The sequence below is a fragment of the Engystomops pustulosus genome, chromosome 1 (genome assembly GCF_040894005.1).
Source record: "Engystomops pustulosus chromosome 1, aEngPut4.maternal, whole genome shotgun sequence".
Classification (NCBI taxonomy): domain Eukaryota; kingdom Metazoa; phylum Chordata; class Amphibia; order Anura; family Leptodactylidae; genus Engystomops; species Engystomops pustulosus.
This window is the reverse complement of record NC_092411.1, coordinates 158,943,749-158,968,517: the sequence shown is the minus strand read 5'-3', so window position 1 is coordinate 158,968,517 and position 24,769 is coordinate 158,943,749. Positions and strand designations below refer to the sequence as shown.

Here is a 24,769-nt window from a genome sequence, read left to right as displayed (position 1 = left end):
CCAGGAGGGTTCCCAGGAAAAGGATCTGAGTATCTGGATGCAAGGCAGACTTCTCCCAGTTTATAATCCATCCCAGATTCTGTAGCGTTTGGATTGTAAAGTCTCGGTGTAGAATAAGTTCTTCTCGATTTTTCGCTATTATGAGTAAGTCGTCCAGGTATGGAACGACCAGGACTTGATGTGTTCTTAAGAAGGCTACGACCTCTATGATGATTTTTGAAAACACTCTTGGCGCTGATGCTATCCCGAAGGGTAGAGACCTGTATTGGAAGCATAGTTTTTTCCCCTGTGGTGAGACTATTGCAAACCTCAAAAACTTTTGAGACGGAAGGTAGATAGGGACGTGGTAATACGCATCCTTCAGGTCTATCGTGCACATGTAGGCTCCTGGATGGATCAGTGTTACTGCAGACTTTATTGACTCCATCTTGAACTTCCTGTACAAGAGATGCTGGTTCAAACCTTTGAGGTTGCAAATCATCCTGTGGGATCCATTTGGCTTTTGGATGAGGAACAAGGGGGAGAAGTGACCGCCCTTCCACTTTTCTTCTGGAACAGGTGTAATTACATCCATCTGAATGAGTTTCTGGACTTCCTGAAAAATTAAAGCAGTCAACTTTTGAGACCCCAGCCTGGTCAGGATAAACTTTTGGGGAGGAAGAGATGTTAATTCTAGCTTGTACCCTTGCTTTATTATGTCCAGAATCCAAGGGTTGGATGTGATCTGGGACCATCGTGCAAGGAACCCTAGTAACCTTCCTCCCACTCTGGCGTCATTGTCTCCCAAATGAGGTTGAATTACTGGAGCTGAGGAGGAAGCCTCTACCTCTACCTCCTTTCGGATGGCTCCAGCGCCCTTGCTTGCCTTTGCCTCTGTATGAATTTTTTCGATCTCTAAAGTCCTGAAAGGGCTGTTTTCTGGGTGGTTTTTTAACCTCAGGAAACCCTTTCTTTTTGTCCGCCGCCTTCTCCAGAATAGAGTCAAGTTCAGGACCAAACACAAATTCTCCCTCAAATGGAATGCTGCAAAGTTTGGACTTTATCCTGAAATCCCCACACCATTGCCTTAGCCATAGCGCTCTTCTAGTTGCAATGGACAATGCTCCTTCTTTTGCAGAGAACCTGACGGATTCACCAGATGCATCGGCAATAAAGGCAGTAGCCGACTTTAAAGTTGGAAGAGTCTCTAACAGGAGTTCTCTGGGAGTGCCTTCCCTAATGTGATTTTCCAGCTCAGATAGCCAGAAGTACATCGTACGGGCAACCGAGGTAGTGGCTACATTCGCTTTTAGATTAAGCATAGCAGACTCCCAAGCTTTTTTAAGTAAACAGTCAGCTTTCCTATCCATAGGATCTTTTAGCTGGATAGAGTCTTCAAAGGGCAGGTCAGTGCGCTTTGTTAATTTTGTTACCTGGACATCAACCTTGGGAGGTGAATTCCAGAATTTAGTATCATTTTCGTCAAATAATAGACGATTCCTGAATTCCTTAGACACAGAAATCCTCTTTTCTGGATCTCTCCACTCTTCCTGAATGAGTTGTTTGAGAGTATCGTTAATGGGGAATACTCTCTTTTTCTGGGATCTAAGGATGCCAAACAGCTCATCCTGAATGGATCTAGCTTCTTCCACTTCTTCAATTTTTAGAGTATCACGAATGGCTTTAAGCAATTGGTCTAAGTCGTCAGAGGAAAACAGATATCTGGATTCCATTTTTGAAGCGGATAGAGAAGTGGATGGCTCCAATTCTAGAGAATCCTTAAAGGAGGAATTATCCTCTGAGTCAGGGTCTGATTCTGAGGCACATATTAAGGCCCTTTTGGGTGGGGGCCCAGGGAGGCTAAGTGAGGCTATGGAGGAGGCTACAGAAAAATGGACTTCTTCTTTAATGAAAGCACGTATCTCTTCCCTAAAGCCTGTTCGCTCTTCTTTTAGAAGGTTATCCAGACATTCCTTGCATACTGGTTTTTTATAATTAGAATTAAGCCTTGTATTGCACATGTTGCATTTACGATAGGCTGATTTCTTCCCATCTTTAGAGGGATCTTTGCTCCTCACTTTCTCTTTCGGCTCCTGCCAAGAGATAAGTGACAGCTTAGTATTTACAGGGGATATAACATATATATGAATAGAGCCCCTGCCCCATTAATCTTTAAGACACTCACAGAGCCTGTAGACAGGGGATCTGATACAGAAGATTCCATGGCCAGGACCTCGCTAGAAAAGATAGATACTTCCATGGGTCCTATAATCATAGGTAAGGGGGGCTTATTCACATACAGCAGTACAATATATGAAGAATCAAGTACATTAACACATCAGCCTAGTGTACAGTACCTTATCGGCGTAGTGGTAGGCGATCTAGACCTCAGAGTCAGAGTGACTACCTGCGACCAAACTTTTAAATTTTGGCGCCGCCGAGCCCCCAAACGTCACTTCCGGTGCGACCGGAAGTCCTGTAATTCGTGTGCCGCAGCACGTGATCCGGCCTCGGCCAATCAGTGACTCCAATCGTCACTTCCGGTGCGACCGGAAGTTCACCAACGAAGCGTCGGAGCACGTGACCGGAGCCACCACGCGTGCTCCGACTTCCGGGTACCCTGGAACTACGCGGAGTCGGGGGTAGAGCCGGCACAACAGTTCCCCACGGAGCCAGGGAGGACGCGCGATGCGCCGAGGCGAGGTCCGGGAACTGGCAGGGTAAGGGTCGGCCCGTGCCTGCAGACTTGTGCTCCCCCCACTGCCCCCCTGGAGAAGGCCCGTGAGGAGAGATCTATCTCTGCTCCCTGCCCTGTGTAGGGACAGGAAGACACTGGAGTACGGATGCCGGGGTGGGGCCTTTTAACTTCTCTGCTTCCTGTCCCTACAGAGGTCAAGGGGTCATCCTCCAGGTGGGCCGTCATGGGGACGTAAGGGAAAACGGACTGAAAATGCATGCTTAAAAACGGGCCAAAACGCCACATGTGGCATCACCCATTGGGACGCGGCGATTTAGAAAATGTTTATGATTTTCAATGTTTTTTATATCAGTTCTTGAAAAAGGGGAGGGATTAGAATTTTTAGGTTTTTAAATTTAATTTAAAATTTTAAAAGTTTTTTTTATTTTAATTTTTTTACTATTTTTTGCACCCCTTAAGGTACTTTAACCCTAGGTTGTCTGATCGATCCTACCATATACTGCCATATTACAGTATATAGGGATTTTGCACATTGTAATAGATAGCCTAAAACATGACAGCCTTTGATCTTTGTGTGACCCGAGGCTGTCATGGCAATGGGGAGTGACGGATCAGAGCCAAGATGGCGGTGATGCGTGCCTCCAGGCTTGTTAATGCGATCAAAGGGTTAACACCCGCAATCGGTTCTAGCACCAATCGCGGGTTTTAGCAACGAGTGTTTGCTCCATTGTGCAGCAAACACCCATTGAGCATGAAGAGGCCGCTTTAGGGTGGGGACACACATGGCGCTTTTAGTCAGTTTTTAAGCAGTGTGTTAAATGCATGCATTTTTGATAATTGGGAAAAACGGTCAAAAATTGATGCGCTTTCAAAAATGAATACGTTTTTTTAATGGACTACTTAAAAACGGCCTAAAAACAGGTTCAAAACGCTACCTGTGCCACCGCCCTTATACTCCCCCCTCCGCTACAGGACGTTCAGGAACGTATTTTTGCATTAAGCCAAGCCAAGATTTGTATTAGGGTCTCAAACAGCAGATTGCTGTGAGCTATAACAATGGCAATATACACTAGATACCATAAGTGTTTAACATTTTATGGGTGTAGGCAGATAATGGGGAATTCATTAAGCCACTTTGGAGGGTGCATTCGTTCATTCAGTTTTTCAGATGCAGTTTTCTATGTCCATACCAGGAGTGGAGTAGAAAGAGAGAAGGAGCAGCTTCTCTCAGTGATATGTTCTCACCCATTGTGAGCCACTCCTGCTTTTGGTTTGAAAAACTGCATATGAAAACGTTTTAACACACCCAAAGTAACTTGCTGTAAAAAAAGAATGCCTTCCAAAACATTTATGAAGGCTTTAAGACCTTTTTTTTTAAATTTACTTTTAAAACTTTTTGAACATAGGGGAAAGTCACATACAGCGCTTGCAATGGGTTTACAAAGGTGGTGGAGCTAGGCCCGATCACATCAGCGTTTCAAGCCCCCAGTGTTTTACTTGTAAATACAAAACACCAGGTCATTGAATGAAAACTCAGATTTGATCGTGCGGATCCTCACCCCGGGTGACCATACCCTAAAAGTAGAACTCGATAGATTCATCATCACAATGAATTTGTTGCAAAAGACTTGTTGAGCTCTGCACTGTGGGAGCTAGCGACACATTAATATATTCCCCCCAGTGTGTTTTAACAAGTCCTTGAGGGTGTGATCACATGACATTTACAAATAACCTGCACGTGCTCATTCAGCAAAAAAAAAAAAAAAAAAAAAATTCGAATACAGACACTTATAAAAGTATTTTTACACAATTTTGAAAACATGAACATAACAAGAGCTGGTATGATCTAACGTGAGAACAGTTATGGGTCTGCCATTCAAATGTAGTCAATCCAAATTAATCAGAATTAAAACCAATGTGCAATGCTAAGTGTATATGACCATGAGCTTCACATGGGCCGCAAGCATGATAATTTAGAGGTCAGTTGGAGATGGGCTCCTCACACCTCCCATTTCCATGAAAGCTTTGCGACTGTGCCGCAAATTGGAATAGGGCCTGCTCCATCCTTTACAGAAATTCCACACAGCTGGGTCACACTGTGGTGAGACATGTGAGGGAGATGTATGAAAAGGTGCAAGAGGGGCGGGGGAGAGTAGAGGGGCCACATTATTGGGAGAGGCGGGGTTGAGGAGGAGAAGGAACACAGATCAGTACTACTACTCCTACTCTGTATATATGGGCACAGCACAGCTCCGTACTACTACTCATATCCTGTATATATGGGAACAGTACAAGTAATGATAATCAAGGTTGATGGATATAAAGATTTTCCTTTTATATTTGTCATCATGCACAGACCTGTAACATTAAAGTAACGACTTTCAATAGATATATTTTGTCATAAACTTACAGGAAACTAGTCAGGTGGATTTGGGACACTAAACCACCCACAGGTCTTTATGGACTAATGGTTTAGTGTTCCAAATCACAATGTGTGATTACTGTCCATAAAGGCATTAAAAAAAAAATTCCTTGGTCCGGGGCTCTCAGTGCCTGTGTGATACTGATAGTGACGCCGGAGTAGTATATCCTGGCTTCACTGCACAAGCGCTGTAGATATGCAGCATGTACTATGATGTACCTTCAGTGAAACATGAGAAGACGCAAGGGCTCCAGATAAGTAAAAACACCCCATAAGGACCTGTGACTATTTAAGTGTCCCAAATCCAACTGACAAATTCTCTTCAACAATCCCAAGATCCCGCTGGTAGAAATCAGAGAGGCTCTGTCAGAGCGGCATGAGACAGGAAATGTGTATAGTACAACAAGGTCTCCTATAAGTCACTACGTTGTTGTATACTATGATTATTAAGGCTTGAGGAGATCCAATATCTGTCACTCTATGGTGCAATACTGGTATACTTGAGTTGGGGGCCCACTTGGGTGAGTTTTGTCCCCCCCCCCTATGCTGAACCCAAAGCTACGCCTCTTATGTAGCCATATGGTAGGTGTGAAAGGGTTAAGGTGTTAATACACACACCCAACCCTTGGTATATAGTAAACAGCAAAGTATTATCACTCATCTAATATTAAGGGATGATGACATGCTGGCCATTTGCAGGGTAGGTGAATGCCACCCATTGTTCGTTGATATCCACAGCCTAACAGAGAGAGGCCGACTATTAACTACTGGCTCTTCTCATTGACTACTGCTCATCCTTATGCTTTCCTACATAAATTGTAGGGAAAGACTTCTGTCTGATCCCCTTGTATTTCCCAGCCTTCTCTGGTAAAAAAAAAAAAATCTCTAGCCTTGTATTTTCTAAAGAATTGTGATATATCCCTTTGTAAGGGTAACAACTGTCTCTCCGATCGGCTCTCTGGGTCGCCTGAGCCAGTTGCCCAATTTACAGGCAGCTCTGAGAGCTCTGGACTGCGATCTGGCTCTGCTTCCCCCTTTTCTACTACAGAAACAGTGTGGCAGTCCTGGCAACTCGGCACAGAAATGAGGAGAACAGCAGTAAGGGGAGAAGGGGGGCTGTGTTACTTTATCCTCTGTGTAGCTGTCACTCCTCTCCTCTTCCAGGAAACCACAGCATAAAGGTCGTGGAGCAGAGGCGTAACAACAGCCCATCCTGCCTTATCCATGTGCGGCCGCCCGCGCCTCTCCCATGTCATCCACAGCCGGGCCCGCCCGTTACATCTCCGGCTGCCCATCCGTATCATCTGCAGCTGGGCCTGCCCTTCACATCTGCGGTGACACCCTCCCTTCACATCTACGGCCACCCCGACCTTCCGTTCCATTTGCGGCTGCCCGCCCAACTCATCCGCGGTCAGGCCCACTAGTTCCATCCGCACCCGCTCGGCCGCCCATCCCATCTGCAGATGCCTGCCAAGCACCTTTCATCTGAGACCCTGCAGCCGGGTTCACCGTTTACATCTGCAGCTGCATGTCCCTCCTTTCCATCTGTGCCTGCTCGCTCTTCTAATCTGCGGTGAGGCCCACCCATTCCAGCTGCGGACCACTCGTTCCAGTCCTTCTCTCTGTATGCATTTATATGGTGTATGAGTGTATATGGTGTATATATGCTGTGTATGTGTGCATGATGTCTATATACTGTATTTATATGCTATATGTATGTATACGCAGAACGGAGCACATTTAGCATTATTTATTATACACCTGTACCGGGAATAGGCCAAGAATTGCGACTTATACCCCCTCTACGCAATGTTGTGTATAAATGTGTGAATGTACATAAACCACGTATGAATGTATAAATGTATATGATTGCACATGACCAAGTATGAATATGTGTGTATATAACTACATAAATGTATGTAATTGATAAAATTGTATAAAATGTGTTTGAATGGGTTTTTTTTTTAGGGGGAGGGTCATGAAGGCGTCATCCATAGGGATCAGCCTCTCAAAGTTACACCAGGGTGTGTACTGTATATGTGAAACTGTCATTTTTAATTACCGTATATACTGGAGTATAAGCCGACCCGAGTAGAAGCCGAGACCCCCAATTTTACCACCAAAAACTGGGAAAAACTATTGACTCGAGTATAAGCCGAGGGTGGGAATTGCATTGGTCACAGCCCCCCCCCCAGTATACAGCCAGCCTGCCAGCCCCCATGTAGTATACAGCCAGCCTGCCAGCCCCCATGTAGTATACAGCCAGCCTGCCAGGCCCCATGTAGTATACAGCCAGCCTGCCAGCCCCCATGTAGTATACAGCCAGCCTGCCATCCCCCATGTAGTATACAGCCAGCCTGCCAGCCCCCATGTAGTATACAGCCAGCCTGCCAGCCCCCATGTAGTATACAGCCAGCCTGCCAGCCCCCATGTAGTATACAGCCAGCCTGCCAGCCCCCATGTAGTATACAGCCAGCCTGCCAGCCCCCATGTAGTATACAGCCAGCCTGCCAGCCCCCTAGTAGTATACAGCCTGCCTGCCAGCCCCCTAGTAGTATACAGCCTGCCAGAGCCCTAGTAGTATACAGCCTGCCCCTAGTAGTATACAGCCTGCCCCTAGTAGTATACAGCCTGCCCCTAGTAGTATACAGCCTGCCCCTAGTAGTATACAGCCTGCCCCTAGTAGTATACAGCCTGCCCCCCATGTTTTCTTCTAGCAGGCGCATGAGAGAAGCAAGAAGAAAGAACAGGAGCCGCTGAGAAGAAAGAAGACGGGACGCGCTGACATCGGAGGGTGAGTATATAAGTTTATTTTTTTAAGTGGGTAAATTTTTTGTAATAGACTCGTGTATAAGCCGAGGGGATGTTTTTCAGCACATTTTTTGTGCTGAAAAACTCGGCTTATACACGAGTATATACGGTAAAATTCCTTGGGAGTTTATTTAGATGGAATGAATCTTGCCATTTTGAGTTTCTATGTATTCACCACCACACATGTATACGTAAAATGGATGCTTTTACACATTATAGACTTCTATTTTTGTTTTCCGTATTCCATCCGGGAAAATGTATTTGTATATTTCCTAGAATCCCCCGGGTGGAGCTCAATGGCTGCAGGTATCCACATACCTGCAGAAGAAGCCCTTAACCCCTTAAGCCACCGTGATGTTGGGGAACATCATGCTGAGCTTCTGTTTGCACCACCATGACGTTACCCAACGTCACAGGGATCACGATGTTGCAGATCCTGTACAACCCGTGCAGGAGGCCAGCTGTACTTGACAGCAGAGCCAGCAGACAAGCAGCCGGGATCGCGATAGTCAAACATGACCAAAGCACCCACCCACCTCTTCAGCCAGCGATCGGCCACCTATCGCCCCCCCCTCCCCGGTATGGGGGTGCTGATTGCTTCCATGGCAATCCTGGGGTCAGATGAAGGACCGCATCGCTGCCTTGTCTTACTGCCTTCTGGGTCGGAGCAAGAACTGCAACTGTCAGTCTATGCATTTTTGGGCATCCAATCACACAAAAAACACCATAAAAATAATAAAGATCAAAAAAGCTTGAAGAATCTTTTTTCCAAAGGCTAGATTCTTTGAAGACTCCACATCCCAGCGATAATAGCAGACCCCAGGTACTCCGCCCAGGAGGCTGCCACTGTCCTAGTAGAATGTGCTTTCAGTGAGTCTTGAGAAGGTACATTTGATAACCTGTACCATTCCCTAACAGTTTAACTTCAGCCATCTTGCAATTGATCTTTTAGAGGCTTTGGCGCCTTTGCTTTTCTCTGTGAACTGAAGACTGAAGAAAGAGATTAGAGTCCGTCCTACAGCTCTTTGTTGCTTCTAGATACTGCATGACTTATCTTCTAACGTCCAAACAACTCCATTTCTCCTGAGAATGGATCACTGTAAAAAGACGGCAAGACTATTTCTTACTATTACACCACTTTTGGAAGAAAAAAAATTGTCAAATTTTAGGATAATTCTTTCATCAAAAATACGTAAAAATAGGTATTAACATGATAAGGCCTGTAGTTCATCGCGTCTGCGAGCCGTTGTAATCACTACAAGAAAAACACTCTTAAAAAAGGTGAGGTGTTTAAGATCTATATCCAGTATTGGCTCAAATGGCGGATTTGTTAGGGCTTCCAAAGCAAGTTTCAGGTCCCAAGGAGGGACTGTATTTCTAATTGTAGGCTTAAGTTGAAGGCATCCTTTTCATGAATCTTCCAATCCAGGGATGTTCAAGACCCATGAGTTTTGTGTCATGTCCTCTCAGACTGGAGCAAATGGTAGAAGCCCCCCCCCCCAACCTTTATGACCTCTGACTTACACTCCCCATGAAAGTATCTTTATTTTTTCCTAAAGGGGGAAAAAACTTACTTTTTATTTGTTTTATTTTCAGGAAAACCTTTTTTCTTGTTGGAAACTCTTTCAATAATAGATTCCAACTCCAGCCCAAACAATAAATTACCCTGGTAGGAGATGCCACATAATTTGTTCTTAGACTTGAAATCACCTTCCCACTGTCTTAACCCCTTCCCACCGTTTTTGCGTTTTCATTTTTCACTGCCCACCTTCAAAAATCTATAACTTTTTCCATGTACAGAGCTTTGTTATTACTTATTTTCTGCGTAAAAAATTACACTTCAAAATGGTGGTATTTAATATTTCATGCCGTGTACTGGGAAGCGGGAAAAAAATTCCAAATGCAGTTAAATTGGTGAATTTCACTGTACGCCCCAAATGACAGGTCTACTTTATTCTTTGGGTCGGTACGACTACGGGGATGCCAAATTTGTATAGGTTTTGTAATGTTTTCATACATTTACATAAATTACACAAAAATTTTTGGGGGATTTTGCCATTTTCTGGCGCTAATAACTTTTTTATACTTTTGTATACAGAGCTATGGGAGATGTTTTTTTTGCGACTTTTGATGACGTTTTCAATGTTATCATTTTTAGGACTGTACGACCTTTTGATCACTGATTTTTTTTTATTTTTTAAAATGGCAAAAAAGTGCCATTTTTGACTTTCCGTTACAGGTTTAAACACAGTGAAAAACTGTTATTATATTTTCCTAGACCGGGCAATTTCGGATGCGGCGATACCAAATGTGTTTATGATTTTTTACTGTTTATTTATATCAGTTCTAGGGAAAGGGGATGATTAGAATTTTTATGTTTTTAAACTTTTTTTTTTAATTTTTACTTTTTTCCAGACTCCCTAGGGGACTTTAACTCCCGGTTGTCTGTAAGATCCTATCATATACTGCCATACTACAGTATGGCAGCATATGGGGATTTTGCTCCTCATTGATAGCACAGTGTAATGAATAGGTTAATATGAAGCTTCTTCTGAAGATCCGAGGCTGTCATTACGATGGATTCGACTACGTTCAACTTTAAGTCCCCTTCCACACTAGCGTTGCATTTCACGTCAGAGTGCAATGCATGAAAAAATGACGTTTTTGGCTGCGTTTGTGTTCCATTTTTCCTTGGAGTCATTAGCGTTTTCGGTGCATTTTTCATTTTTCTTAAGTCAATGGGAGACTCGAGCATTTTTCAAAGGGACCATGGTTCGGGAATAAAATGTCTTATTTAATTGAAAAAGAATGTTTTCTGATAAGTTAGCAGATGTATCCAAACATCTGTAATCTATTCTTCACTGTTCCGAGCGTATATTATCTCCCGACAAGTTAGCAGATGTGAAGAACAGTGAAGAATAGAATAAAAACTGAACACAGTGAACACAGGATCATTTAAGTGAAAAACACAGTGAAGAATAGATTGCAGATGTTCGGCACATTTGCTTATGTTTCCATACATCTGCAATGTGTTCTTCACATACTATTTTGTTTGCACCATTCCGCGCGTATCTCCCGACAAGTAAGCAGATGTGCCGAACATCTGCAATCTATTCTTCACTGTGTTTTTCACTGTTTTTCACTTAAATGATCATGTGTTCACTGTTTTTATTCTATTCTTCACTGTTCTTCATTGTGTTTTTTTAATTAAATGCTCGATCTCGAGCAGGGGAATTATTTACCTAGCAACCCATCCGTTTAAAACGCATTGCACTCGCAATAATTGCGAGTGCAATGCGTTTTTGATGCGTCTCCATAGACTTGAATGGGGCGGGAAAAACACCCGTGAAACGCAACAGTAGAGCATGCTGCGATTTTGACGCGCGTCAAAACAAACGCATGCACGCGCGTGAAAAAAAATGCAAATAAGGACAAGCCCATTGGAAACAATGGGACATAATGCAATGCAAGTTCTGCGCGTCAAAATCACGCGCAGAACTCGGGCATGAAAGACGCTAGTGTGGAAGTTTGTAATAGCCGATTCCCAGGCACGTTTTAACAGGGCGTCACACTTTCGATCCATGGGATCTTTCAATTGTGCCCAATCTTCAAAGGCAAATCAGTTTTTTGGTCATTGTGGTTAATGAACCATCCACACTCCGTTGTAGGTCCCAAATCTCTTTATCTTCAAATAAAAACCTGTTTCTGAACTCTTTAGAGACCGATAATTTTTTTCTTTCCACTCTTGATTGATTAACTCTTTAAGTGCATCATTAACAGGAAAAAAAGTCTTTTCATATCCCTAAACCCTCCAAACAACTCGACCTGTATGGATTTTGGCTAGACAACATCTTCTAAGTTTAGAGTATCCCGCACAGCTTTAACCCCTTAAGGATGCAGGGTTTTTTCGCTCATTTCTAGCTCTCCACCTTCAAAAATCCATAACTTTTTCATTTTTACGTGTACAGACCTGCTTATTTGGTGCGTAACACATTTTACTTTCCTGTAATGTTTTTTTATTTTAACATGCCGTGTACTGCGAAGCTGAAAACAAATTCCAAATGTGGAAAAATTGAAAAAAAAAAAAATGCACGTTCTTGTGGGCTTAGTTTTTACGACTTTGACTAGGCGCTACAAATAACACCTCTACTTTATTCTTTGGTTCGGTACGATCGCAGTGATACCAAATTTATATAGGTTTTATGGCGTTTTAATACATTTTCAAAAATTAAACGAATGTGTACAAAAAGCAAAAAAAATTTTTTGCAATCTTATGACGCTGATAACTTTTTCATACTTTGGTATATAGAGCTGTGTGAGGTGTCATTTTTTGCAAAATGAGCCGATGTTTTCATAGCTACCATTTTGAGGTCTGTTAGACATTTTGATCACTTTTTATTCCATTTTTTATGTGATGTAATTTGGGCGCCATTTCCCGTCTCGGAGGTCATCGCCGGCCGTAACCGGTTTTATATTTTGATAGATTGGGCATTTTGGGACGCGGCGATACCCAATGTATCTGTGATTTTTACTGTTTATTATGTTTTATATCAGTTCTAGGGAAAGGGGGGTGATTTGAATTTTTAAAATTTTATAAATTTTTTACATTTTTTCACTATTTCTTAGACCATCTAGGGTGCATTAACCCTGGATGGTCTGATCGTTCCTACCATATACTGCAATACTTCTGTATTGCAAAATAAGGCTTTTTTGCATTGTATTCGTTACAATGAGCCACTGCAGAAGCCATTTAGCCTTGGGTCAAACGATGACTTGAGGCTACCATGGCAACCGATGACGTTCGGGGAGTAACGATCGGAACAAAGATGGAGGCGCCCACGCGCCGCCGTCTTTTAAATGCCACCGGAGGGGACAACAACCCCCACCCTTGTATGAAGAGGACTCTGTAGAGCTACTGCGCAGAGCGTTAAGCGGTTAAGCAAATCCTGTAGATCATTTGATGAGAAAAAATATTGTGTACTGGGGCTCTTATCAGGGGGTTTAATGGACATGTCATCCTCCCTGGGATCTTTAACCCCTTAATGACCGCCCTATCGGCTTTTTACGGCGGTCATTAAGGGTACTTCTTCTGACGCAACGCGTTTCTATGGCGGCGCGTCAGTAGAAGATTTAGGGACATCGGGTCAGTATAGTGCCAGACCCGGCACTAACACTCGGGATCGGAAAAACTCTGGTACCGGGTGTCTAACCCCTTTCACGCCACGGTCAAGCATGACTGCGGAGTGTAAGTGTCCCCACCGTGGATCGGACCCCCCGGTGTGCTTTAGCCCCGCGGTCCGGCGAGTGCCCGGAATCTGTGTCACTGGGTTATAGGAGCTAAAACAGTAATAAAACTGAGTAAAATTGTAAAGTAAAATGATCTTTATTGTGTAAACATCACTAAAGGATTGAAATTTTAAAATTTCTTTGGTGGCAAACCCGTTTAACCCTTACCGACATGTGACGTAATACTACATCACATGCCGGGTTTGGGTGCATGGAGGGGGCTTACGGGCTGAGCCTTCTCCATAGCTGGTAAGTCTTTGCTGCATATTGCCATATCGCGGGTTTTCCCGCTGATCGCCGCCAGCACCACCGTATTCCCGGGGATCATCGCTCCCAGTGACGTCATCGGGGAGCGTCGATCCGTCGCCATGACAGCCTCGGGTCTCCACGTTAACCCATTCATTACAATGTGCATCAGCACATTATAATGAATGAGGAGGAAGATCCCCATATACTGCCATACTGTGGTATGGCAGTATATGATAGGATCATACAGACAGCCTAGGGTTAAAGTACCCTAGGGAGTCTGAAAAATAGTAAAAAAAAAAATATATAATTAAAAAAAACATGAAACCCAAATCACCCCCCTTTCCCTACAACTGATATAAATAGACAGTAAAATAACGGTTTTTCACAGCCTTTAACCCTGTAACGGAAAAAATGGAGCCCAAAATTAAAAATGGCACTTTTTTGCCATTTAAAAGAAAATTCTATAAAAAGTGATCAAAAGGACGTACAGTCCTAAAAATGACAACATTGTAAACGTCATCAAAAGCCGCTAAAAACAACACCTCTCAAAGCTCTGTATACTAAAATCTAAAAAAGTTATTAGCGCCAGAAGATGACAAAATCCCCCAAAAAAATTTAGTGCAAGAGTTTTTCATTTTTGTAAATGTATGAAAACATTATAAAACCTATACACATTTGGTATCCCCGTAATCGTTCCGACCAAAAGAATAAAGTAGACACGTCATTTGGGGTGCACAGTGAAATCCGCATAAATATCACCATTTTGAAGTGTAATTTGTTTTGCAGAAAATATAATCCATAGCACAGCTCTGTATATGAAAAAATAAAAAAAAAAGTTATAGATTTTTGAAGGTGGGGAGTGAAAAATGAAAACAAAAAAACAAAAAAGGGCTGCGGCGGGAAGGGGTTAAACCCTTACCACATTTGGACGTTCCTGAATGTCCTGTAGCGAAAGCAGGGAACCCTCTTCATACTCGCCTGGTGTTAGCTGTACAATGAAAGTCGCATGAAAGTCAGCGCAGCTGTGCCAAAATCCGATAGTGTGCTACACAATCCCAGCACAGACAATTGTTAAATACCCGTCACAGCCGCGCAAATCCCAAAATCAGCCAACAGTCCGACAAAAGTGTGATCTGCGACTCTCAGTAAATAAGGCCCATAGAAATCTCATCTGCACGATCTCACACAAAAATCAACATGTGCCCGACACCAAATCTGAGGTTACAGGGTGGGATCTAGGGGCAACTGAAATTGTGTACACCAGGACTGATAGAGACAGGTTGGAATTATATCTGTGAAATGCTGTATTTTTGTTAATAACAGTGAATTAGAGAACGTGTTATTTTGATATGCTGAGCACATATAATAAACTTGTCTTCGTGGGAATACCACTTTTAGAGGTTAATGGCAACATATCCATAAATAGTCTTTGTACATCCCTGACCTAAAAAGAAAACGGTCATACTGTCTTCACACCCAAAAGTGCACTTGCATTTAGAAACTGGAACAGGGAAGGGCTTGGCCAGATCACACATGCGTTTCAACTAATACGATCGATAACAAGCACGTTTTAGGGTGTTTTGTAAATGGAAATGTTAACAGTAATGTAATTAGGCAAATCACCTCTCCTCAGCTGTTGTAATGCGCTTCAAACACAATGAAAACGCAGGACAAAACGCAATGTGTGAACGTGCCCTTACATTTACTTTTTTAAACTTTTTTACGCAAAACACATGGCCAAGTACCTCAGTGTTCTAGCCACCCTCGTTTGCGGTTGTGATCTTAACGCTGTAAGAAAAATGAATGGCACACTATGCAATCCGTCACAAAACCCCACAGCGTTAGGGCACATCCCGCCCGGCATACCTTTGTGGAGGAGGTGACCCCTCCATGGAGAACAGCGGCGCAAGACGGCACACACAGGGAAAGATCATCATGGGATGATCATGGGATCTGTGGGCAAGCTAGCTGGCCTAGATTGACAGATATTAGTCTCCGTCCACTTCACCTCAAGTTTGAAGGATTTTTGTCAAGCACTTTCAGAAGAGAAAATGCCATAACTTTGGAAAGAAAAGGGTGAGCAGCACAAAGTATGCATAGTTCAGTTTGTTTTTAAAGGGGAAATCACACATAATAATTTGGTAAAATCAATATAGCTTTACAGTATATACTATGGATTGGCCTGTCCACCATTGAAAACCAAAAATTACTTTTGGAACCTGTTACAAGGACCCTATACACTTACCAACCGCTCAGCAGGAAGCAGGTCTTCCTAGTACTTGCAGTATAGCTGACACATCTACCATGCATGCGCAAAATAGTGTTACTACACAGGCGCAAGAACCCGACATTGTCCGGACCTTGTGGAAAACCTCCGGGACGCAACGTATATAGAGGTCCATGGACACAAGTCGGAATCAATACTACTATCTGTAAGTACAAGCTGTCTATGTTCCTAACTCCTGTGTGGATTAAGTGGAATTTATTTGCGTTTTAATACTTTTTTTCTTATCAATATTTGACTTTGAACAGACTAGCAAACTTCAGCGTCTGAGTTCCCTTTTCTAAGAACACATTGGGGCAGATTTATCAAGCTGTCTGAAAGTCAGAATATTTCTAGTTGCCCATGGCAACCAATCACAGCTCAGCTTTCATTTTACCAATGCTCATGAATATTTCAAAGGGGAGCTGTGATTGGTTGCCATGGGCAACTAGAAATATTCTGACTTTCAGACAGCTTGATAAATCTGCCCCATTATGTACTATTTCAAACAATGTTGTATAACATTTAGGCAAAGCAGGATCACACACTACTTGAGAGTTTTCAAGCATAGATGCAACATCAATTGTATATAGAGATTTTAACTCTGCGTGTAATACAAGATGTGTGTGGGTATGATTGTGATGAGTGAATTCATTCGCAGAACATGCAGAAAATTTTATTCAGGTCAGATAACTGAAACAGATCTGTCCCATTGGATAGGCCCTGTTATACTATGCCAAATATAAGCACTTAGTAACCGTTCAGGGCAGTGGAATCCCCTTCATGCATATAAACCATACCAGTGGCCTGAAGTGGTTATGAAATGTCAATGGTTTTCACTTTCTATATCATACAAAGAAGCATCTTGAAAACCTTACAGAATGACATACCATTACAGAAAGAATAAGTGACAGTGAAAAGCCACACATAATAGCACGGTCTAGGGACTGGCGAGGACACGTACAGCAGTTTATAGTCCTTGCACATCTCTACTAGTCCTATTAAAGTTTAACAATGCCACATTCCTGAGCCTTATTTACAGCATTACACTATAAAAAGTATAAATTGTGGCGCAAACTTTCATGACTAGGAGGGCAGAGAAACACAGGGAACAGAACCTCCCCAGCTGGTTTGACTAGTTACAATGAGTCCTGATAAACATTCCACCGAAACTCACCCTGCAGGCACTGAATGGGCACAGCACTAGAGCTGGCTCTCTGGATTGGGGAGTGATGTTAGTTAGGGGGTGGTCATACAACAAGCCTGGTCACAGTGAAGTGTAGGGGGGAGATCAGGTTCAGAAATTGTCATGCAGCATGTGAGGTGCCTTTGTTTGACTCTTCTATTTACATAAGGAGGGGGCGCTTTTCATGTGGAGAGGCCAACTCTGCTGCCCACAGGAAGTGTACAAAAGGGGAGGCTGGCAAGAAGCACTGCACTGCCCAGCAGGTCACCACCAAGACAAATGGAAGACTCAACGCAAACAAAACTCACAAGAATGTATTGGCACCTGACCAAGAGGCATAATCAAAATATGTTGGACCCTAACACAAAATCTGTATCAGCCCTGCTATACGCAACCAAAAATGTATTGTAGCTCCCTAGGGCTCTTAAGCATCCACTCACATATGCAGTGACTTCTTAGGCTGCGTTCACATGTGGCATTTACATTGCGTATTGAAAGAGGAGATTTGCCCGTTAAATGCACAAAGACATTTTGTTAATGCATTGCCTTTTGTAAAAATAAATGTTAACAGCAATGTATTTAGGCAAATCTCCTTTCCTCAGCTGTTGTATTTTGTTTCAAAACGCAACGTAAACGCCACATATGCACACAGCCTAAGGCGAATTGTGGTATTTGGGCAATTATAGGTGACAAAATCCATCATGCACAGGAGTTCGCAATGTATGAGTATGCCTGTTTTTTGCCGTATTGGTCTTTGTATTTTGCCTGATGATGGTGCACGATTTACTCGCCCAAAAAAACTGATTTAACAAAGAACCCAGACAACAACAACAAATTAGAGCGAAAAAAAAAAAAAAATCAACCCCAATAAAGTGTGGATCACAGGGAAAGGGATTCGCTAAAGTTCCCTTCTGTGTTCCCACTTAGTAAGGCATGGTTGATAACAGAGAACACTAGCCTGCATTCAGCTTATTGCACATAGAGATTAGACTGGCAATGATGGTAAGATATAATAGATTGTCCCCGTGTTGAGTGTGTACCTGGTCAGTGTCCTCGGCTCCGCAGGTGCTCGCTCTCTACAGGTGCCTCCAGTGTCTGTGCATTTCCTGGTATCGCCTGAGACTCTCAAGCAGGTTAACCCTGTCCGTGCCGCAGGGACTGCGCACCCTCACTATTACCACTGTCAGAGTTTGTCACACAGGTTTTATTCAAACATTCATAAAGTGACTCCGGCTGCCATACATACATATGTGTTACGGGGCCATTTCTCATTATTGGACACATTACACATCCACATGAACTACATCGGAATCCCCTGCACGTTACATGAAGAATAATAATAATAACTAAATAACTCTTTCGATAGTTCGGGAACAATTTTGCCCATAACAAAGATGGCGGAAAGGAACTCCTAAACCCCAACCTCTAGAACGGGGAACTCTTCTGACTAGTGACGTAAACCTCCGTACAACGTAATGGCGTAAGCGGCAAGACCTCTGGCGGAGCTGTCAAGAGAACGGCATAGAGGATCGAGAGGATGGAGGAGCCCGAAGAGGAGGAGGGGTGCGGGGAAAGCCCGGAGCGGGCGGCTGGGGCGTCCACAGCGGAGTTTGGTGAAGGTGAGCTGACGTCTTGTGTAAGAGCGCGGCTCCGCTCCCGGCTGACATAGACATTGATTAGGCAGGACGGCAGGTGCAAGTTACACACACCGGTGATAGGGCACGTATTACGGCAGGCGATTAATCCGGATGCCAAGCGAGGCCCGGGAGCACCGGGCAACACTATGAAACTTCTGGAGGAGCGCTCTAGGCATTCCTATGGAATCTTGTGTGCCCTCTATCTCCATCCTTTCTTACAGCTGTGCTCTATGTACCCACATCCATCCATGTCACTTCTGCAATGTATTATAATAATAATGTTCAAAACGGTGGTTTTCTAACTTTGTTCCATGTATCAGTCCTTTAGTAGATGTGTCATACCACCTTGATTTAGATGAGATCAAAGGGATGTCCATACACCAGTCGGGATGTCCTGATACGAGGTCCTATAGTGGGTGGCCCTATATCAGAATATCACTGGACCAGCAAGTTTAGAACAGTAGGAGTGTTTTTATACTGAGTCATTACAAAATTACTATTCACACATGGTAAATCTGTTGCTGAAATGTCTGCTGTGATCATTCTGATGTGAATGGTACCTGCAGGAATGCATGTCTTTTGGTAATTTATTACATGTTACTAGATGTGGTTGTCAGTCTCTGAAACTTGTGCACCCTTTCTGCCACATGTGAATGCACCCTGCATGTATTTCCTGGGCTGACATGCCTGGGATCACATACAGAATCTAATAAAAAAAAAAAGCTGGGCCCTGACTGATGTGATGTTTCAGTGTTTGGTTTAGTAGTATGAGGGTATCCAGCCATAGGTCCCCTGTTTATTGGACTGTCTGCCTGCCCTGTGTCCAGTATAGGAAAGAAGATGCTCCTCTGGCCTCCAGATCATTTCCCTAGACATTTCACTTTACAGATCGACGTCTTGTCATGAAGGAATGGGAAATCGATAAAGTGTAAATGTAGACTTGTGACCTTACAGATATATCATCTTCCCGTTTTGTACACAAAATAACAGGACTCCATAAATGGAATTATTTTGTTTTATCTTATTGTTATACAGGTTTACAGTTGCCTTTCTAGTGGTTAAACAGTACAGGGCCATTTAATTTTTGTTTATTTTCCTGTGCGGTTTGTTACACGTGGCATTTTTGATGTGTTTTGTCATTGTGTTTTTCCATTCTTGAAAAAACGCATGAGATTTGCATCTTGGCTTTTTTAAATGGGATTTTTGATAGTGTCTTAACTTTGCATTTTCTCTCTTGCATTATTTAGATCTGCACTTGTGAGGTGCATTTTAAAATGCAATTACATGCACAAACAGCAGGGAGAACAAGATCACTGTGTTTTTAGCGTGCATTCATGCGTTTCGCTTTTTCAGATGCAGTTTTTGAAGCCATAAGCAAGTGTGGATTATAATAGGTACCAATTGAGAAGAGTTACTCCTCCTCATTTTTAACTCCACTCTTGCTTTGGACATCAAAAACTGCATCTTATAAAGGGAACATGTTAATGCTGATTTACTCAAAACACATCAAACATTGCATTTTAAAAATGCAACTGAGCAATAAGAGCACATGAATTTAAAAAAAACTGCACAGGCCTAAGGGTAAGTATCCGCACATAAGGCCTCATGCAGACAAATATTTAAAGGGGTTATCCGGGTTTAAATTTTTTTTTATGTCCGGGCTGGGGAAGGCTAGTTAAACATAATAAACATGTACTTACCCCCTCCGGCTCCGCCGATGTCCCGCGCCGCGGTCCCTTCGATCCGTGCCCCTGTTTGTTTACAGGGGCACGGAAGCCGCGCACAGGGAGCTTCCGGTCCACGATGTGGACGGCTCCTCCCATGCGTCCCTATCTCTTAGCGTTGTAAGCGCTGAGAGATGGTGCGCATGGGAGCTTCCGGCCGGCCGGAAGCTCCCTGTGCGCCGGTGTAATGAAAACGGCGCACAGAGAAGACGGGCCACGGCGCGGGACATCGGCAGCACCGGAGGAGGTAAGTACATGTTTATTATGTTTAACTAGCCCTCCCCAGCCCGGACATAAAAAAAAATTTAAACCCGGATAACCCCTTTAAAGAGGACCTGTTGCCCTAAAAACCACAATTAGGAGCTGCTTACTAAAGTAAGCAGATCCTAGTGCTAAAACAAATGCAGCAGTGTTACAATGTTAGCGTTTTCGGAAACCTCCGATAACGCTAACAAACACTTCTGCGCTGTACACTGGAAACGCCGGACCGCTTTGAGAGCGGTCTGGTGTTTCCAGTGTACAGCGCAGAAGTGTTTGTTAGCGTTATCGGAGAGGGAGGTCCGATGCACCGCCTCTTCCCCAATTGCCCCGCCCTATCCATAGGCCAAGGTGACTGCCGGGGGTCATGCTCCCCTAATCCCGCCCCCTCATGAATATGCTGGACCGCTTTGAGGGCGGTCCGGTGTTTGTTGTGTACAGCGCAGCATGCTAGTTAGCGTTAGTTAGCATTTGTTTTGCCACTAGAAGCTGCTTACTTTAGTAAGCTCCTAGTGCTGGTTTTGAGGGTGCAGTAGCCACTGCAACGACTAGCAGATGCTCTATTTAAGTGTCTCCATTTACTTCTATGGGCTTATGCCTTGGTATTGTTCATGAGACAAGTATTCTTTTTCTATTGCCATCTACGTGTGGGTTACATATGATTGTACATGATTTTCTTAAAAAATCTGATGAAATTCCACACGTCACATTCTTGAACAGTTTTTTGGACCGTTTTTAAACAGACTGAAAATGAATGCGTTTTTAAACGGATGCGTTTTTGTAAGCTTACCATGCGTTTGGCTGGTTTTAATCTGTTTCACAGCCGCCTACACTTCTAGAAATGAAGATAAACAGGATCAAAGCATCCCAACATATGGTAAACATTCAAAACCGTGTGTTTTTAATTGGTCCAAGAACGCGACATGTGGCAAAACCCGAAGGGTGATGCCACACATGGCGTTTTGAAACAGTTTTTGGTCCTTTTAAAGCACTCCGTTTTTGAAACCGCATGCGTTTTTTGAAACCGCATGCGTTTTTTGAAACCGCATGCGTTTTTTGAAACCGCATGCGTTTTTTGAAACCGCATGCGTTTTTGAAACCGCATGCGTTTTTTGAAACCGCATGCGTTTTTGAAACCGCATGCGTTTTTTGAACCGCATGTGTTTTTGGAACCGCATGCGGGTTTTTTGAAACCGCATGCGGGTTTTTTGAAACCGCATGCGGGTTTTTTGGAACCGCATGCGGGTTTTTTGAAACCGCATGCGGGTTTTTTGGAACCGCATGCGGGTTTTTTGAAACCGCATGCGGGTTTTTTGGAACCGCATGCGGGTTTTTTGAAACCGCATGCGGGTTTTTTGGAACCGCATGCGGGTTTTTTGAAACCGCATGCGGGTTTTTTGGAACCGCATGCGGGTTTTTTGAAACCGCATGCGGGTTTTTTGAAACCGCATGCGGGTTTTTTGAAACCGCATGCGGGTTTTTTGAAACCGCATGCGGGTTTTTTGAAACCGCATGCGGGTTTTTTGAAACCGCATGCGGGTTTTTTGAAACCGCATGCGGGTTTTTTGAAACCGCATGCGGGTTTTTTGAAACCGCATGCGGGTTTTTTGAAACCGCATGCGGGTTTTTTGAAACCGCATGCGGGTTTTTTGAAACCGCATCCGTTTTTGTCAGTTTTTTTATTGTGCAAATTCGGAAAACCATGCGTTTTTAAAAGCCGGATGCATTTTTTAATGGATTGCTTAAAAACAGACGGTTTCAAAACGCCATGTGTGGCATCAGCCTAAGGTGTGCTCTTTGCGGCCTGCAAACAAGGCAACATGACCGCAACGTGTCCACTGCATTTGCTAAAACACAATGTAATCTCCGCATGTGATCACGATTCAAGCCTTTGGAATGTGTCGAAAACTCAACAAAAAACGTGACAGAGCGCATCATGTGAGTGCGGCCTCAGTCTTTTGTGGCCTGAACAGTCGGCTTATACATGGGACCGGGGAATGAGCCCTAGTGAGCCCATAGAGCGTACTGGGGTTTTGTGCTAGCTACTGGAAAAACAGCAGGCATTCTACCAGTAGACTCCTATGTGCATAAAGCCTAACAGTGGAGATGCTGGAAACACAAAATGGTGTGATATTTGTCAACATTTTGTGCATTACAGTAATAAACAAAAAGGTGCAAGATACCACATCACCTACCCGCCTTCCTCACATTTATTGTAATATCTGTTTAATATCTGGGGCATCTTTTCTTCTCATTCCTCTACTACATCTCCTTGAAATGGTGAATAAATAGATAATGGGGTGTTAGACAAAACTTCTTATACCACATTGTCAATTAATGGATACTTTCTTGTGAGGAATAAAAGGAAACAGTACACGAGTTATAAGAATTTATGTATTTTACCGCTTCAGATTGTTCTAGCTAGACATGTAAACACATTTCTGTAATTATGGCTCTATATCTCCAATTGTAGCTTATAAAAGCTATAACAACCTGTGCACAACAGAAGTTTTCTCTGGACACACAGCTATGGAGTGCTTCCTTGTCCTGGGCTCCTGTAAAGTTATCCACAGTGAGGGCTTGGTCCCTGTGCACAATTCATCCCTGCTATAGAGAGTCTGTGTGAAGTATATATTCTTGTACACTGATGGAAACCAATGGGACCTGACTAACCCTGTTTTAAGTCAGGTTTTATATGTCTCATTCCTAACACTCCATCACTTATCATTTTCCCAAGGGTGGCATCCTAAATGTAAACCCAGTCAAGTTAAGATTGACTTTAGATGTTAAAAAAAGAAAGCCCTAACCTAATGGATGACAAGATGTAACTGGTAATGCCAGCAGGTTTGGTGTCGCCTGGTATATTTAGTGTAAGCATCTATGCATTTTGTTGCCCAGGTTTCATGTGGGCAGCAGAGCTTGCTCTCTGCACATAAGACTTAGCAGGGCATACAGATTGTATATAGAGATGACGTCATCAGCCGATTAATCTTTCATACTCCCTCCTTCCTGAGACTAAATCCAGCTACTGCCATCCTGAACTTCCCCTCCTAAATCTCTTCTCGTCTAATCCTCCTCATCTGCTCTCTCCTGCTTATGGTCAGGAGGTAATATGGGTTTTCATTAAAGAAAGAAATAAAGGCTTTTTGGAATAACATAAGGGAACTTGATTTCTCTTTTTAATTTCCCTAGATGAGATGCCAACCTAATGTTTTTTTATTATTAAAGTTTACTTGCTGTTAGGCCGTGTCACCACAAAGATCATCTTTCGAAAAGATGCTTGTATTACGTAATAATAGGAATTTTGTCTTAATATTGAGGGATGTGTACAGGACATGTACACTGGAGAACAATGTATGAGTGTTGACCACTTCTCCTCTGTTCACACTACATGCTTCTCTGCAAAGGCGAGTAGAAATACATATGCGATCAGGCCAAGGCCCACCCCTTGTGCACTAGCGTTGCGTTATGAACGCAATGCTAGCAGAACGTGTTACCCCAGCCATACCCTTTTCAGTGCTGAACTGCCAAAACCGAGCTATACACAGTGCAAAAACTTAATGGAAACAGTAGGGGAAAGTAAACAATTACATGGCTAAAACTAGATGTGCTTCTGCAGTTTTCAAGTGTCTTATTGGGGTTAGACAAGTGGGCTGCGGCTTCTTTCTGGGGTCTGGTCTGCGACAAGACCAGATGGATTAAGGTGAAAAAAAAAAACAGATTGGTCAGCGTGCTGCTTCCAGTGAGTACATCCATCACGAATTGTACTAACCTGTGTTTAGGATTTGTTAATAGGGTGCCAAATTAACACCAATAACTTGCAGGTATCTGAAAGTGTTTTCTAATTTTATCAGTATTCTTTTAAAATAATTAATATGCGCTTTAGAATTTATACAGTCTATGAAATAAGCTTAAAATACAGATATACTTTTGGAAATTGGATAAGTGTACAACACTTAGGGATACAATTAGCTCAAACGCCAGCAAAGATGTGTACCGCCTCAATTATAAAGCTCTTAGAGACGTACTGAATAAAGATATTAGAAAGATTGAGCATAAGGAAGTTTCCTGGATTGGGAGGGTAGCAGTGTTCAAGATGCTTCTGCTACCCACCTAGCAGCCTACCAATAATAATAATAATAATTAATAATTCTTTATTTATATAGCGCGCACAGATCCTGCAGCACTGCACAGAGTTTGCCAAATCAGTCCCTGTCCCCAATGGGGCTCACAATTTAATCAACCTACCAGTATGT

The 24,769-nt window shown here is 43.2% G+C and overlaps 2 protein-coding genes across 8 annotated transcripts in view; one reads left to right on the top strand and one right to left on the bottom strand.

The window, feature by feature from the left end:
- The window catches only part of TJP3 (tight junction protein 3), a 45,943-nt gene extending 27,736 nt beyond the window's left edge, over nucleotides 1-18,207 (bottom strand). The window contains exon 1 of one of the 2 annotated variants that reach the window (XM_072113020.1): nucleotides 17,935-18,207. The gene's annotated coding sequence lies outside the window, so the exon portion shown is untranslated. Of the gene's footprint in view, nucleotides 1-16,885; nucleotides 17,004-17,934 lie in introns of those variants that run through there. The other variant, XM_072113028.1, reaches the window with a different exon arrangement.
- A 145-nt stretch (nucleotides 18,208-18,352) lies between these two features.
- Nucleotides 18,353-24,769, top strand: part of PIP5K1C (phosphatidylinositol-4-phosphate 5-kinase type 1 gamma) — a 37,196-nt gene continuing 30,779 nt past the window's right edge. For 4 of the 6 annotated variants that reach the window (XR_011847895.1, XR_011847894.1, XM_072113038.1 and 1 more), the window contains exon 1: nucleotides 18,353-18,513. Coding sequence is in view for 4 of the 6 variants with exons in the window: in XM_072113038.1 (XP_071969139.1) it covers nucleotides 18,432-18,513 (82 nt within the window). In the remaining 2 variants the exon portion in view is untranslated. The remainder of the gene's footprint in view (nucleotides 18,514-24,769) is intronic. The other 2 variants (XM_072113058.1, XM_072113052.1) reach the window with 1 other exon arrangement.